Source organism: Cottoperca gobio, chromosome 3 (assembly GCF_900634415.1).
Source record: "Cottoperca gobio chromosome 3, fCotGob3.1, whole genome shotgun sequence".
Classification (NCBI taxonomy): Eukaryota; Metazoa; Chordata; class Actinopteri; order Perciformes; family Bovichtidae; genus Cottoperca; species Cottoperca gobio.
Window position 1 is genome coordinate 6,734,341 of NC_041357.1, and position 15,620 is coordinate 6,749,960.

At 39.2% G+C, this 15,620-nt stretch overlaps 2 protein-coding genes across 4 annotated transcripts in view; one reads left to right on the forward strand and one right to left on the reverse strand.

Moving 5' to 3' along the window:
* Positions 1 to 10,140, forward strand: arfgap2 (ADP-ribosylation factor GTPase activating protein 2). 3 transcript variants are annotated; one of them, XM_029455612.1, is made up of 17 exons: positions 1 to 128; positions 1,348 to 1,466; positions 1,731 to 1,803; positions 1,934 to 2,065; positions 3,016 to 3,096; positions 3,746 to 3,851; positions 4,295 to 4,351; positions 4,993 to 5,037; positions 5,723 to 5,775; positions 5,916 to 6,052; positions 6,182 to 6,313; positions 6,699 to 6,827; positions 6,915 to 7,067; positions 7,188 to 7,314; positions 7,498 to 7,585; positions 8,066 to 8,190; positions 8,678 to 10,140. In XM_029455612.1, exons 1-17 carry the CDS (start codon positions 57 to 59, stop codon positions 8,696 to 8,698), a joined length of 1,650 nt encoding a protein of 549 aa, XP_029311472.1. In that variant the 5' UTR covers positions 1 to 56; the 3' UTR covers positions 8,699 to 10,140. The 3 variants fall into 3 exon arrangements, with proteins under 3 accessions (XP_029311472.1, XP_029311481.1, XP_029311490.1); XM_029455621.1 differs by having other exon boundaries at positions 3,749 to 3,851; XM_029455630.1 differs by lacking the exon at positions 4,993 to 5,037.
* pex16 (peroxisomal biogenesis factor 16) overlaps positions 10,056 to 15,620 on the reverse strand; it is an 11,827-nt gene continuing 6,262 nt past the window's right edge. The window contains exons 6-11 of the mRNA XM_029455645.1: positions 14,919 to 14,999; positions 13,448 to 13,600; positions 12,592 to 12,664; positions 11,717 to 11,836; positions 11,253 to 11,317; positions 10,056 to 10,751 (exon numbers count right to left, since the gene is read on the reverse strand). Coding sequence (XP_029311505.1) covers positions 10,693 to 10,751; positions 11,253 to 11,317; positions 11,717 to 11,836; positions 12,592 to 12,664; positions 13,448 to 13,600; positions 14,919 to 14,999 — 551 coding nt within the window. The 3' untranslated portion in view covers positions 10,056 to 10,692. The remainder of the gene's footprint in view (positions 10,752 to 11,252; positions 11,318 to 11,716; positions 11,837 to 12,591; positions 12,665 to 13,447; positions 13,601 to 14,918; positions 15,000 to 15,620) is intronic.

The following is a 15,620-nucleotide window of genomic DNA, read 5'->3' on the forward strand; positions in this document are numbered from 1 at the left end:
GGAAACAACGGGGATCCGTACTGACGTCAATTTATGGGAATTCTCAAAGTGGCAAGATGGCTACGGAACCAAATAAGACTGAGATCCTTACCATTTTCAAAAGATTAAGATCTATTCCTACAAACAAGGTAACCGAATAATAAGCCGCTGTTGTACATGTATTATTCAGATTGCGTGGCTTGAGTTGATAGTTTGCTGGTCAGAGGCGGTGAGCTGGCTGGCTAACTGTTTTCTATCACGTAGCTAGGCCCAGCTAAAAGGAGCTAACGGCTGTTAGCCTGTCGGTTAAACAGTCCAACATAAAGGCCACGTATACGATTTGTGTATGCTGAGGAAGGAAGCTAACCACTTAAGCTAAACTAAGTTTGAGAAATTAAATAATTAATGAGCTAATTGTTTAGACCAAACTCCAGATATATTAAAAGTAGGGCAGGCAGTTCAGTAAGGATATTAACGTTTTGCATTTGAAGTCGTAACGCTTGACTGTATTGAACCATATGCTATCCAATGCTAAAGCTAGCAGTGTCTGTAACTACATGTTATTTGGTAAACTGAGTCATATGCTCAGTTTACTATTCATTTACAGAATATTGCGCCTGATTGTTGTATTTTTAACCGGGCTGGCTTCATCGAAAGCGTATTGTAAATGCAGTGAATGTAACTAAGTACATTTAATGAAGTACTTAAGTACAATTTTGAGTTTTTTCTATTTACTTTGAGTATTTCCATTATATGCTACTTTATATCTATTCTCCACTAAATATCAGAGGGGAATATTGTACGTTTTACTCCACTACATTTGTCTGACAGCTGTAGTTATTTAACAAATCTAGATTTTCATTTTCATCCCCTTCCTTTCTAGTGATAAACATCATATCTCCAAATGTAGTGATTTTGAATTTATATGTTTGGAATAAGAACATGTTCCTGTAAGTGGGTTGGTATTTCAGATACATGAGGATGCTAGTGTATAGTATCAGCCCACATTTAATGTAACCACAATGTACAGAACCATTAACAACAACATGCAGTGGAAAAACATACTGCTATGTGAAGTCATAGGTGCACTACATCATTGTTCATGAATGGGTAAAACAGCTCACTGTCACTACCATTCAGCTGCTGTGTACTTGTATATTACACTACATTTAGCTGACACTTTTTTCCAAAGCAATTTAGAATAAGTGCAAACAACAATGAGTATAAACTCTCAGAACAGTAAGAATCTTGCAAGTACATTAGCTTCAAATAGGCCAAACCAATGTAAGTACTACATACAGAATTATATCTCATCAAAGTTGTCCCAGTAACAATAGTTCATGGAATTTGCATATTGTTTCTGTTCAGGTATGTTTTGACTGCGCAGCTAAGAACCCTAGCTGGGCAAGTATTACATATGGTGTATTCTTATGCATCGACTGCTCTGGCATCCACCGCTCCCTGGGAGTGCATCTCAGCTTTATCAGGTAAGCTTCAGTGTAACTCTTCAATAATCATAGCTGTCAAAAGTTGTCCTCATGATGCATGCTTCTAGGCAGTGTTAGTGAGTAGATAAGCTGTCTGCTACAAAAGCATGAATTACACTTTATTTGCTATGTGCTGTGCAGTAAATAGTTTTGTCTTTTGACTGTGAAAGACTCATAGTTTACAGACACTAAGTGACCTGTAGTGCCTGGTGTAACTGTCACACTGGGGTGCTGACTTTTCCATTTCTTCCCTTTTTGACTCAGGTCCACTGAGTTAGACTCCAACTGGAACTGGTTTCAGCTTAGATGTATGCAGGTTGGAGGCAATGCCAATGCGGTAAGTCAGACTGAGGTTGGGCATGTATTTAATGACCTCCGTTCTAGGAAGTGAAATCACCTAGCATTGTTAGGGTACATTTTTGTGGTTTATTGATATGCAATAAGTCCTTTTCTCCTTCTGTCTGAAGAATGCATTCTTCCGCCAGCATGGCTGCTCTACAAACGACACCAACGCCAAGTATAATAGTCGTGCAGCCCAGTTGTACCGGGAGAAGATTCGACAGCAAGCAAATGCTGCATTGTCCAAATATGGCACAGATGTGAGTATCAATCGATTTAGAAACAGTTTGGAATTGTGTCTTATGTTGTAGCCTAAATAATGACATATTTTAATTTCATTACATTGATGCAGTCTTCAGTAAACTCCCTGGCTTTGTTGACAGAGCTAAAGTGCAGTTTATGTTATGCATCATAACATCTTAAAGCTGCACTTTCAGCTTTGTTACATGGCAGTAAGAGACGCACTGCATCCTTCCGGGATTTCTGCCATACATTATTTTAATTCAGCCTGTTTTTAAACTTGCAGGAGTACACATGTCATCCAACAACACATGCCCCACTTTGTTGTTCCTAACTTGAGAAATAACAAGTTAGTTTAATGAACAGTCAGTACAATCTGTTTGCATACTAAGGTGCTTGTGTTTTAATGCACACAAGTATCCCCTCCCCTCTAATCCTCTCTGTGCTTGTCAAATAAAACACAAAAGCCTAAAATAATGTTAAAGAAATACATTGAGAACAAACATACAGCGCGCAGGAGAAGTTTATAATAACTGAGCGGCAGCTTTTCTAAACCAGGACTTTTCCAATCGAGCAAAAATATTTTCCGCTATTACGTGATAATTTGACTGGTCTGACCTGTGGTCCAGCTCCTGTGTCTGTTAGCTAACAGCTGCAGACAAACTGATTACGCTGTTATTTGTTTTTGCACCTCACAGGTACAACCCTCACTCTTTCAGAATAACAGAAATTAACTGCTGTCCTGTGGACTATTGACATAATCACATAAGAGTGATTATCAGTGTCTGAGCTGTGTTAGCAGATATAGTTCAGAGTTCACAAGGTGTGTACTTATCACAGCATATGATGTTCACATTTCAGGCAATATGCCAAAAAAAAAAGTAAAAATTGCAAAGCTCCTGTGTGAACATATTTAATGGAATTGTGATGAGTCTCTCAGAATAACACACTCTTCTTCTCCTTGTTGCAGCTATGGATTGACTCTTCTGTGGGAGGCACTGTGGCAGCTTCTGAGAAGAAAGAGACAGATTTCTTTGCAGAACATACACAGGTTTGTTTGTTGTTGTTTTTTGCAAAATCATTGCATGCTGCCATTTCAATAAATACGTTTGTGACAAAACAATGTCAGCCACACTGACACACTCTACATGGAAGTGGAATATTTGTATGTTTTATTATTTTAGTAATGGTGCATTTTATGAAGCCGATGTAGATATTTGGCATATTTTGACCAATCATTATATTATATAATATTAACGGATAATACAAACATACATTTTTGAAAATAAATTTTAAATTTGATAAAAATAAATTAAATATAACTAAATCTGAATCTAAGCCGGACTGGAAATTGAATTAGTATCAATAACTATAAACATTAGCATAAATACAACAACAACATTTTAAAGTTGAGACAAATATTCCTCAAATATATATATATATATATATATATATATATATATATATATATATATAAAAAAAATGATGCCTGTTTAAGTAGTGTGTGTCTGGTGTTGGCAAAGCTCTATTAACAACATACCGTTGCTATGACTCTAATGCAATATCTTGTTACTTATCACTTGATATACGACATGTTGTAATTGATATCTCTGATAAGCTAAAATGACCTTTTATAATTTAAACGTTTTGGTCTGTGCAAATGATAAAAATGGCTTGGTTTTTATTTTTTACGTTTTCAGCAGACTAATGACTGGTGCATGGCGCCGCCCTCCGAGCCAGAGCAGAATGGAGCCACTGTGACCCCACAGCTGACGGACAGGACGGCCAAAGGCCAGGATGACAACCGTTAGTAAAATAAAATAAAAACCTTATGTAAACAATCTGTTTTACACATTTTTAAGGACCACTCCGCTAATTTTACAAATAAAAGTTGATTTACCCATCAAGACGAGTACTACTCAGCCTGTGAAAGCAGTTGCATGACGTCTTTTGTGACGACCCCGGTGATATATCGCCATAGATCATAGTGGCGTCATCAGGATTATCTTGGCCAGATAACAGAAAACTGCGGTAGAAACTTGGGGTGTTGGGTTTAAAACATTAAAATAAAAATAAAATAATAATATTGGCTTCTGCAGTCAAGGCTTTGGACAAGGAAGATTCTGCTGTATATAATGGGGGTGTGATTAAAACTAAAGTATCAACTGGAGGTGACTCAATTTAGATTTTTCCACAAGCTGTGGAACAAAAGAATAAAACAAATATTTTTTCATCTGGTCCTTTTGTAGAGCCGGAGGAAGGACCCAGCATCGACGGTCTGAGCACATCACCCAAAGCCTCCATTGGTGAGTCCATTAGCCTGATTCAGCCTCTGAGTGAAGCCACAAGCATTGCCCTGCTCTTCTGTAACTTCAGCACCGTCTTCTGCAACTTCCCTTCTCACGTTTGACGCGTGCTTATTCAGAGGGTACATACTACTGGCCTCAGCCTTGTTTTACAGCGTCTCTGTATCTTTATCCCAGCGTGTGAAGTATAAACAAACTTTTTATTGTACAGGGTGCTCAGAAAGAGATTCTTTCTAATTTTCAATGAATCTGCTGATTATTTCCCCCAATTAATAATCAATTAAACTGCAATTAAATATCATATTTCATAAATAGTAAGATGCAATACTATGTGCTTCATACAAGATAAATAGAATAATGAATAAGAAGACAGGTGCAAGAAAAGGGAACATTAAAAACAGCAGAAAAATCAAAAAGACTGATTAATCGATTATCAAAGTAGTTGCTAATATCTGATAATAGATTAATTGACACAATCTTTGACATGTCATCAACAGTATCGATGACACTAATCCAACAGCAGTGTATTTATTAGTCTAATTTGGGCTCGGATCTTGTTTATAAAGAGCATTCTTATGTTAAATTGGCTTCTTCTGTGTTTTGGATCATGGTTATGGTGACTGGTTTGTCCTGTCGTGTAGAGGACTCCATGCGTTTGTCATCACAGGAAGAATGGATACCCAAAGGTGATTAGCTGTGTTTGCGCTGGCTGGATTATGGCTAGGTGCATGGTTGTGTTGCTTGATTGACATCTCATCTGCCGCCTCCCATTCTTCCCTCTCTGCTGATCGCTTATGAAAGTCTGTAATAAAGATTGTTATTTCTGGTGAGCACCTGCTGTTAAACAAGTTCTCTGTAGTCAGTCAGAAGAAATTAACCAAGGCTACTGCATGGTGTAAAAAGAGAAAAAGAGAGTTCAGAGGACTCCAAAAATAGTATTTGTCACAATAGTCTGGTGTCTCTGAATGAATAGTTTCCTAAAGCGCCACTTCACTCAATGTTCTCATAATGATAGCAAACTGTCATCAGTGCGATGAGTGTGATGAGAGCTTGACAGTTTTTGTTTTGCTGGTGATATTGTGGAACCCAGCTGAGAAGGCCAGTTTTAAATGCTGTGGTGCACTATCGTACATGTCCTTAACTGAGAGTAAGCAGTTTGGGAATTAACAATAAAAGCCAACCAAAGCCATGTTTCTTCTCAGTACAGTGTATCTGTAATAATAGCTTGTTTTTCTGAGCTGGTGGGTTTATCTCGCTTTGATTTGAGGTCTGTAATGTTAAAGTCATTCTTAATGTATCTACTTGGCTAAATGAAGGCTTAAAAATAAAACTACGTAGCATTTTTTTTACATGTTGTAAATTGTGTTACAGATTTAAAGACTTCCATTATTGGAAAAAAGAAGCCCATGGCTGCAAAAAAAGGGGTGAGTCATATTGTCAACACACCACAAACCTTGCGTTTTAGGAGCTGCCAGCTGTCTCCCCAATGCTTGAGGAACCTTTAATATGTAACGTCGACTCTAACCTGGAACTAATCTGTGTACCACATTTCCCACTGATGCAGCTCGGTGCAAAGAAAGGTCTCGGTGCCCAGAAGGTGAGCAGTAAGAGTTTCTCGGATGTGGAGAAGCAGGCGCAAGTGGCCGAGAAGATGAGAGAGGAGCAGGTTGTTGAGGCGAAGAAACAAGCCGAGGAGTCCATGTAAGAGATGTTATTTTATCCCTCTTATTTTGACTTGTACAGGTCTCCATGAATTCCATTTTCAAAGTAAGACAAAACACTGTTGATAAACCTTTGTCCACACGTGCTCTGACATAACGGCTTTTGCAGTGTGGCCTCAATGCGTTTGGCTTACAAAGAGCTGGAGATCGACAGGAAGATGGAGGAAAAGAAGATTCAGAACCTGGAAGGCAAGAAGAGAGAGCAGGCTGAGAGACTGGGCATGGGCTTCGGCAACAGGAGGTAACGTCAAAGATCAGTCTGGGGATTGTCTGCCTGAGGTTTCTCTGAGCAACTTTCATCCTTGGGAGCAGAAACACTTGATTGAATGTGTGTAATCATCAACGTAGAGCAAGTTTCTGGTAGTTAGTGACTTTAATCAAAGGTAATACTGCATAATAAAAGTAATTAGTTACTAGGTAAAAGTAACTTTTGCGTTACTTTTGAATATCAGCTTCAAATCTCTTATTAATGCACACATAGCTATATTAGTTACCGCCAGAAGTAGAGGAATTACAGTAGCACACTATACTTCAATGTGTGTGTATGTGTCCTGTTTGTGTGTATGTGTCCTGTTTCAATGTATGTGTCCCGTTTTCAATGTGTGTGTGCGTGTGTCCTGTTTCAGTGCCGTGTCTCACTCGGTGATGTCAGAGATGCAGGTGATCGAGCAGGAGACTCCTGTGGGAGCCAAGTCCTCCTCTCGCTCCAAACTGGACATGTTTGATGAGCCGGGTTTCACTTCTGGACCCCCAAAGTACGCATGACACCTCAAAGCTTTGGTTTAAATCTGTCAACTCACAGACCAGATCATGTTAATAATCCATTGTGTTTGATGTTTCAGATATAAGGACAACCCGTTTACAGTGGGAGACAGTTTTGGATCCCGGTGGGATACCGAGGGAGGAACTGCCTCCTTTACCACCTCCTGGGCTCTGGAGAAAGAGGACCCCAAAGAGGAGGTCACCATCTCTAGTATTCAGCCAATTGGAGAGAGGTATCTACACGGATGTTCACACACACACACACACGCTCACTGTTAAAATATAAAGAAATAAAACCATTGTGTCCACTGGACGGGCTGCAGCTCTGATGTCTGTGCTTGTGTTTAACCCAGACTTCCCAGCAGAAGGAAAGCCGACGTGTCCGCTCCAGTGTCAGAGTCGAGTGAGGCCCGACAGAAATTTGCAAATGCAAAAGCGATCTCTTCGGACATGTTCTTTGGCCGGGAAAGCAGTGCAGAGGTAAGAAACCTCAACTTCATTTCAGTTTTGAATAACTAAACTAGTAGCAATTCAAGCATACATTAAAATTCTTGGCAACTATGTTTTCAAAGCAATAACTCCTGGAGAGAGTGTGCAAACTGTTTTCTTTTAAAACTGTGTACTGTAATTACCCAGGTGTTGACTTTAGTTTCTTCTTCTCAGTATGATGCAAAGAGCAGACTGGAGACCATGTCTGGAAGCACCTCCATCAGTTCAGCTGACCTCTTTGGGGAGGGCAATGACCATAAAGGTAAGACCTGTTTGTTTGTGTATTTTCTGGCATTATCCTTAATATGTTTTAGTGTCAGAAAAGACCACAGCAGTTAATGTGAGAGTCCATGTCTGTGGTACTCGGGACTATTTTCAGCGGTGGATTAATCCACATTTGGTGCTCTAGTGACTATTTCTGGCAGCAGGAAGGAACATGTCACCCAGTGCAGGATTGTGGCTCACTGATGAGTTTTTAATAGTTTTTGAACAACAATGGAGCTCTATTGCACAGAAGAAGAAGATCTAACACACACATGATGCTTGTTAAAAGATACATTCACTGCTATCTTTGCTGTTTCCTCCGTGATTTCCTTCATACATACTGTGTTCTATATCAAACTGTATTTCTTGTATGTTTTAAAATGTTCCCCTCACACAACATGCTCAAATGGAAAACAAACCTTTGTGTTGCATTCATTTAAATGTGTGTGACACTAAATACTTTGTCTCGTCCTCTCAGGGAGGGCACCAGGCTACGACAGTGTGCTCCCCTCCGGCCCGGACATCGCACAATTCAAACAGGGAGTGAAGACCGTAGCGGGCAAGATGGCCGTTTTGGCCAACGGTGTCATGAATACAATCCAGGTGAGACGTCAACAGAGTCTGCGTCACCTTTAAAGGAATACTTCACACACGAAATGATCATTTGTTTATCAATTAAGAAACTTTATTTCTCAAATGCCTCCACGATAAAGTCTCATTTATCCAGTTGTATGCTCACTAATCCCCAAACATGCATTTTCACTAGAACCTTAATATTTAAAACACTTCTGCATAAACGGTACGTCTGTTTATGTGGGAGTGTTTTAAATAGTGAGGTGTTTGGGAAGTAGTGAGCATGCGTGTGGATAAATGAGACTGTTTTGATATAGTTTTGTTGTTAAACTCGGCCCCCATTCACTTCAAATCTTTTCTCTATTTTTTTTATTCTACATTCCCCGGGGAAGGCATTAGAGGAAAAACATCAACATCTGGCTATCTTCATTAGCTTCTACACTTTTTTATTTTACTTTACTTTTTACACAGTTTGCACCTTTTTGTTTTCCTGATTTTCTGACAAACATTTCCTCAGGATCGCTACGGCTCCTACTGATCAGCCCTGAGGGTTCCACACCGACCTGTGGGAAGATGTGTTAACTGACGCCTGTGAAGAGTCAACCAGCCTGACGGAGATGTGCATTTGGGCGGAGTAGATGGGACGAGAGAGAGACGGGAAGCAGAAAGGATTGCATGGGAAAATAAATCGTCCTTCTCTCCCGTCCTCTTCTAGAGACAATTTTGCAGAAGTGAGACCATATTTTCTTCTCTAATTCTCATTAGCAGACTCTTGAGTTTTATTTTCATAAAGGAAACCATCGAAGGGTGTAGTTTTTTCTAAACCAAGAGTTACGTTGTAATTTATGTCGAGAATATTTTGGTCTTAGTTTTCGAAATGACTTAATTCTACTATATTTTATTCCTTATACAGAAATCAAAGTGTTGTTTTTGATTCATATTATCAAATACTTCAGTCTTTTTATTTTATTGTGATATAAAAAAAAAAAGGTGCAGTATATATTTTCAACCGTCGACATTCATTTGAACAGAATTCCACAATGTTTCCATTCAGTGTTGGAGTCACTGGTCACGTACAGTAGTTTGTCCACAGGTTGTTGGGTTTTCATACACAAAGCACTGACTGCAACTGTCTTGACGACGTCAGATGATTTGTGAGCTTGGAATTATGCATTTCTGTCTGGATGAAAGTATCTATTGTGGAGCATCAGATATTTGATGTCCTAGCTGCTATGGTTATTTATTATCTATCTTTAAGACTTAGACCCGGTCGTCCATGACCATACCTCCTTTTCAACACACACAAGACAGTGCAGGGTAATTGGGAACTTTTAAATTATAGGGGGATTAAACCCAAACAGTCAAAGTGTGTACAGACGTCAGATGGAACGTGAAGTCCCAGCTCATAGAACTGACTATGAATCTTATTTTTTACTACCTTGGAAAGAGTGTCACTTCGATGTCTTGCTGGTTGAATCTGAAGTCTGCCTCGATGCACCTCAACTCTGAAATGTTTTGACGTTGCTGCCTTTTCCCTCTCGCAGCAGGTTAATCTTTTATTTTGGAAGGCTGACGTCTTACATTTATCTGTTCAGTTTTAGACATTTGACCAATGAAAAATATTCCTGACATTCAAGACAAAACGATTCGTCTTTGGAGGAATCCTTTCAATGTTTCTCTTAACACTGTATAGCTCAACATGTTCATGCAATTAATCTCAAACCCACAAGGTGAAGATCCCCTTTATGTTCCTGGCAGACTTGACATTCAACAAGTTATTAGAAGAAATGTTTAGGTAGAGGAGACCTGGTTTGTAATGTCATATTTTCCCCGAGTGTGGTCATGGCTGTGTATGTTCCACCCGTGATAAAACTCTCCAAAAAGTAACAAACGTGAACTGAAAGGATGAAACATTCAACTATTTATTTGTAGACTACAAAAAGAAACTTATTCAGAATGTTAATAAAGATTTAAAACCTCTGACTTGTTATCGACTCCAGCTCAAACACGCTCACACACGAGCACACGCACACCCTCAGTGTTCATGATGTTTAATCTGTTAGCTCTCACCTGCACGGAAACTCCCAAGAACTAGAGCTTCAACGCCTGCTGGTGGAAATGAGTTGTTGGATGTGTTTTTCTGCCATTGCTCACAAATATTATGCCACGTATCCATAAAGTCTTCACAGTACAGACAATGGCATGAAAGCAACTCGAAGGAATGAAGTTCTCCGACATCTGACTCACAAAGCAAATATTGTTTTTATAGCAATATATAAGTGCTCTGTAGTGTCAGAAACAAGGTACTAAAACCTTGAGGAAGAAAAACATGTTGCTTTATTTCTGAAATAGCCTCCTTAATCAAGGAAGGTTGTTACTACGAAGGTCCTGGCAGTCAGTCGGAAGTGGTAATTATTCCCACATCTTTTTATCTGATTTTTGGGTAAATCATAGCGTCTGTCCCTGGGCCTGACTGTTCTTTTCTCATCGTTGACTTGCAAACATCAAAGATCCGAACACATCCAGCTAGTTTTATCCCCAGTTGTAGAAGTAGATCTTCTGCCAGGTGGGGAGGTAATCCATCAGAGGGCCTGAACAGACAAACAGGATCAAAACGAGCACTAAGGTGTGTGTTATCCAAACTGAAATGTACCTTAACTTTGCTGAACAGTAGCCATTGTGGCGATAGAGAGATGAAGTGAAACTGGAAATTCAAGGTTCAGTTACAAAGGTGAAAGAACCTCACAGACATTTGTAATAACACTCATTACAAAGAAAAAGAAACTAAATTATGCTGATGCTAGTGTGGCCACTAACACAAATGTGCATAGAAGCTGTAGTTTCTCTTGAGCTGAACAAAATGGCTCAGGGAATGTTGAGCCACATCTTTGGTCCAGACTGAAACATCTCATTAACTATGTGATGATACCTGGCGCAGACACTGGTGATCCCCGACTCTTCATCTAGCGCCACCGTGAGGTTGACATTTCAGTTTTTTAGTGAAATATCTCGACGAGATATACTTTGAGGAGGTATAAAACACTCCTATGTAGAGGCCAGCATCATGGAGCAGACTTGACAACAGTACTTACGTGCAACAAGGCCTATTCCTGGAACATGATCAGCCAGGAGTCTGAGCAGGAACAGAATCTTTTCCCTGCAGATCAACAAACACAGTCACGATTGTTAAAACACTTTAAATGCCAACAATGTACCAATAATTATGCTATTGTTGCAGACTGGTGTATTTCATATAGGACAGAAACAAATATATAATAATCAATTCATTATTCATCATAGTATTTCTTTTCAGGCAGATTTGGTTCCAGCTTCTGAAATGTGAGGATTCTCTGCTTTTAACATTAGTGTAAATTGAAGATGTCACCTCGGGCTGTGGGAAATGGTGATTACTGGCTTTTTTCCACAATTGTCGAATATGTTATAGACTAAGCTATGAATCGATTAATTGAAAATATAAATGATCTGATCGTTAATAAAACTAATGATCCTGATTGTATAGATTCTATCCTCTTGATTTCTCACCAGATATACTTACTCTGAGAATTTGTCATAGAAGGGAGAGCGGAGAAGGTAGTAGAGCAGAAGAAAGGTTCTCCTCCTCATCTCGGCCCTCTCCCATCGACTCTGACAGTTTCTATCACTGAGCACAGCAAAGCTAAAGGAAGAAGGAGCAAAAATAACTGGTCATACTGTGATCTCGCAGAGGATAATGAGATCCTGAAGTGTTATCTTTGCTTTGTTTTCATAACTCAGCGTTCACTTGCCAAGTCTGACAAACATCTCAAAGCAAACTGACTGACAGCAAAGAGCGGAGGCTTTAGTTCTGACTCAGCAACATTCTCCGTGTGCTCTTTGATGTTTTCGATTCAATTATTTAGAAATGTCTTGCTGTCGACAGAGTGTCCCAACACATGTCCTTAAACTCAACTGATACAAAATAAATGACTACCGGTACTTTAAAATAATTTGACTTTTTCCCCAAATCATGTTTATGAACATTTGCAATTATTTATTTATATCGTTTCCCCCTTAACACTCATTTATTTATTAATAGAACTGATTAAGTTTTTATTTAATTCATCTAAAATTCCCTCCAAAACATGGAGGATTAGGTTACATTATGTTAGAACTATTCAGCATCCCCTCTGAATTTGGATAAATCAAAAAATCATCTAATCTGAAGATTTTCCAAATATAAAAGAAAATATCTTCAAGAGCAGCCACAGTTCTGTCCTGGCTCAGTTTCAATAATGCTAACAAATAATAATGCATTTATGACATCAAATAAAGTAAGTAATATATATTTATTTTTAAATAAACATAATTAGTGTTCTATATGTTCTGTTAACTAGATAAAGAGTTTAAAATGTAATAATTAGATGAATTAGAATAAACATTGATCTGGCATACCTGGAAAGTTCGAGGACTCCAGAGACGAGCCACGGCTTCCAGGACTGTTTTCCACAGAGTGCGAGGCAGAGTACTGCAGCCAGGGAGGTTTGCTTTAAGGGAAAAACGTTAAACGAAAGGTGTCCAGTACAAACACAAGGAATATTATAAGTAATAAGTTGTATTTACAAGAAGGGTTTGCAGACATTTTATGTTGTTACTTTTAGTGTTAGGCTCTTAAGATTTTAAATATGTTTGTGTAAGTGGTTGTATGACATTCGAGGGTCACAAAGACATGCTTTCATTTGTTTTAAGCTTCAGGTAACACATACTGTAGCTACAGCCTGCAATACACAGCGCACTTCAGCAAATACTGTGGTGCTACAGAAGTGAGTCACAGAAATTCATTTATAGAAACAATAAACTTCTTTTATAATGCACCATTCAATAAAAGGACAATAAACGTAAAATAGATCAATTAAAAAAGACTACTGGTATATAAGTTCATTCGTAGGTAAAAAAACAATCTTAAAAAGATGGGTCTTAGGATTTTATGTCTACAGGTGTAGAGTCCGGTAACATTTCATGTAACTATTAATAAATTAGAGGCTTTCTGTTCTGGTTCATCGGATAGAAAAAGTTCCAATAGATTTTAAGAACGTATTCAGATATAATATAATAGACTGCTTTATAGACTTTGAAAGAAAAATGCAGCACACCTGTTCGTAACAGATGGTATAAAAAAGAAAAGGAATAACTATTCTTCAGGTATAAAAAGAAGGCTGTAAGTCTCCTTGTTGGGTTGTCTGTCGGCTTATTTGATTGCTTGCAAGATACTGATGTTAACTGGACTGGAGGGACATTGAGGGAAGGATACAGTGCACAAGTGGCCGTCCGATGTACACAGACTCAGCGAGGGTCTCCTGAAGCCTCAGCGGTGTTGGTTTGCTGTGGAGCGTCTCCCTGTTTAAGCTGTTCCTCCTCTTATTCTGACTAGGTGCCCCCCACAGCCGCGCCTGCAGGGAGGGAGCTGGCACAGCACAGAGACGAGAGGAGGGGAAGAGGGGGACGAGTTTACCACGCCGACAGTGAAAGTGGTCGCTCTTTCCCAAACGCAAAAGTTCCTGACTAACTGCAACATGAATGAATCAGCAAACAGCTGCTAACAGGCCTTTTTGACAGCAGACAGGTGTTACTGATAACACTAACGAGGACTGTTCTATTCAAGTCATCATCAATTCTATTATTTACACCTGGCTCCTGCTGTGACGTGTCTGAAAGGTAGACGAATAAAAGACGTACAGTTTCTAATTAAAACTTCAAACCTGCAATAAACTTACGGACATACAGTTAGTTGGTGTTCGTAAACAGCTGCCTATTTACACATCCAGCAGAAATGGAACATAAGAATTGAATAAAAGCCACTTGATGGATGTAAGTCCGATATTCTCCTGAGGGTATTCTCTTTCTCTTCTATATGTTCCTCTCTGTTCACCAGCTAGACTCTCACTGTGTCTGTCTGCTGTTTGCTGCTGGGCTGGTAGTGGACAGTGTTTCTTTTGAACAGGAAAACCAAAACAATGAGAAAATATAAATGAGAGCTGCTTTAAGTCAAAAGTTAAATGTTTCATCCAAAAAAAAAAAAAAAGATTAGTTCAACACTAAAAACTGACATTAATCTGCTGATTTCATCTAAGTGACATTATTAGAAACATGAACAAATGACCCGAATGACAACTGCCGTCAGATTTAGATTCACATATTGCTAAACTCTGGGGCCTTTAATCCAAAGAGCAAAGGTTTACATGGGACAGAAGCTTGACTGCTCTCTGTTGGGTAAAATTCCAGTCATGTTTTTCTGGCCAAACCCTAAACCGTGACATCACATTTGTCCTTTAACAGAGGAGGAAAAGACGCCATCTATAACGTTTAACATTTCTAAAAGTTACGAGAGCAGCTAAGCAGCAGGTTTCTGCACGAGGTGTGAATGCGACCTTTAAAAGTGTTAAAGCTGAAGTTTGGTGGTTAATAAATTACCTTCCGGGGAAAAGGAAGTAATTTGTTGTTTATTGACAGAATCAAGTGAGAACGAAACTTAAGTATTGAGGTTATAGCAGAATTCAAAGCAGCATACGTGCAACCTGTCTGTCAGATAGCATCCGGCTTTGTCTGTGTTTAAACAGCCTTTTGTTTAGATAGAAATGTGATATTTCCTGTTTCAGATCAAGTTCAAAGACTTGACACCACCACTCAGTCACACAAATGCTTAATACGCTCAAAAGGCTGTAGTTTTCAGGTCTTGTGAAACTTCAAAAGGATTTGATATTCAAATCTAAACTGTAACTTACCGCTGCCTAGTGGCCTGATGACCCGGCCTGACCTGTGGCCCACAAAGCAGGTGTCTTCCTGCTGCTCCCTGTTACCGTCATCTGTGGAGAAGAGGAAGGAAACACAGTTTCAATCTCAATCACTTCTTACACACACACACAATCACTGTTTCAATGCACAACACAGGAACTGAGAAATACCATATGCTTGTGCAATTAACAGCAGCATTGTTTGACAGGTTTTCTTTTTTGGCCTCTTTGGGACAGTGGAACAAGCTGTTGACATGTAACCTTGGGAACTAGAGGGTCGGCAGTTCAAGTATGGAGTTTGGATTGGTGCTTTGAGAGGTCCCGGTTCACTTCCTGAGCACTGGTAAAGTGCCCTTGAGCAAAGCACCGGACCCCCACACTTCTCCCTGGGCGCTGATAATATAGTAGCTGCCCACCGCTCCTAATACTACGATGGGTTAAATGCAGAGTCTACATTTCCCTGTGTGCTGGGTGCACGTGTGTGACCATTAAAAGAGGATTCCTTATAGAATTATTATACATGTACAGTACTTACACATCCACGGAACAACATTTAAATGAAAAACATTTATTCTCCTTTAGCTGTTTATGAGGGAAATATGCGTCTCTTGAAGAGTCACTACAAGAGACTCTTCACATTAAACGTAGTCATTTGATCCTGTTAATGTAAAAATATTGATTAATTCTCAAATG

Coding starts and splice junctions, on each gene's coding strand:
- arfgap2 (XM_029455612.1), top strand. CDS start 57: ATGGCTACGGAACCAAATAAGACTGAGATCCTTACCATTTTCAAAAGA. Junction 6,053..6,181: donor AAACAAGCCGAGGAGTCCAT/GTAAGAGATGTT, acceptor CGGCTTTTGCAG/TGTGGCCTCAATGCGTTTGG. Junction 7,586..8,065: donor GGAGGGCAATGACCATAAAG/GTAAGACCTGTT, acceptor TCGTCCTCTCAG/GGAGGGCACCAGGCTACGAC.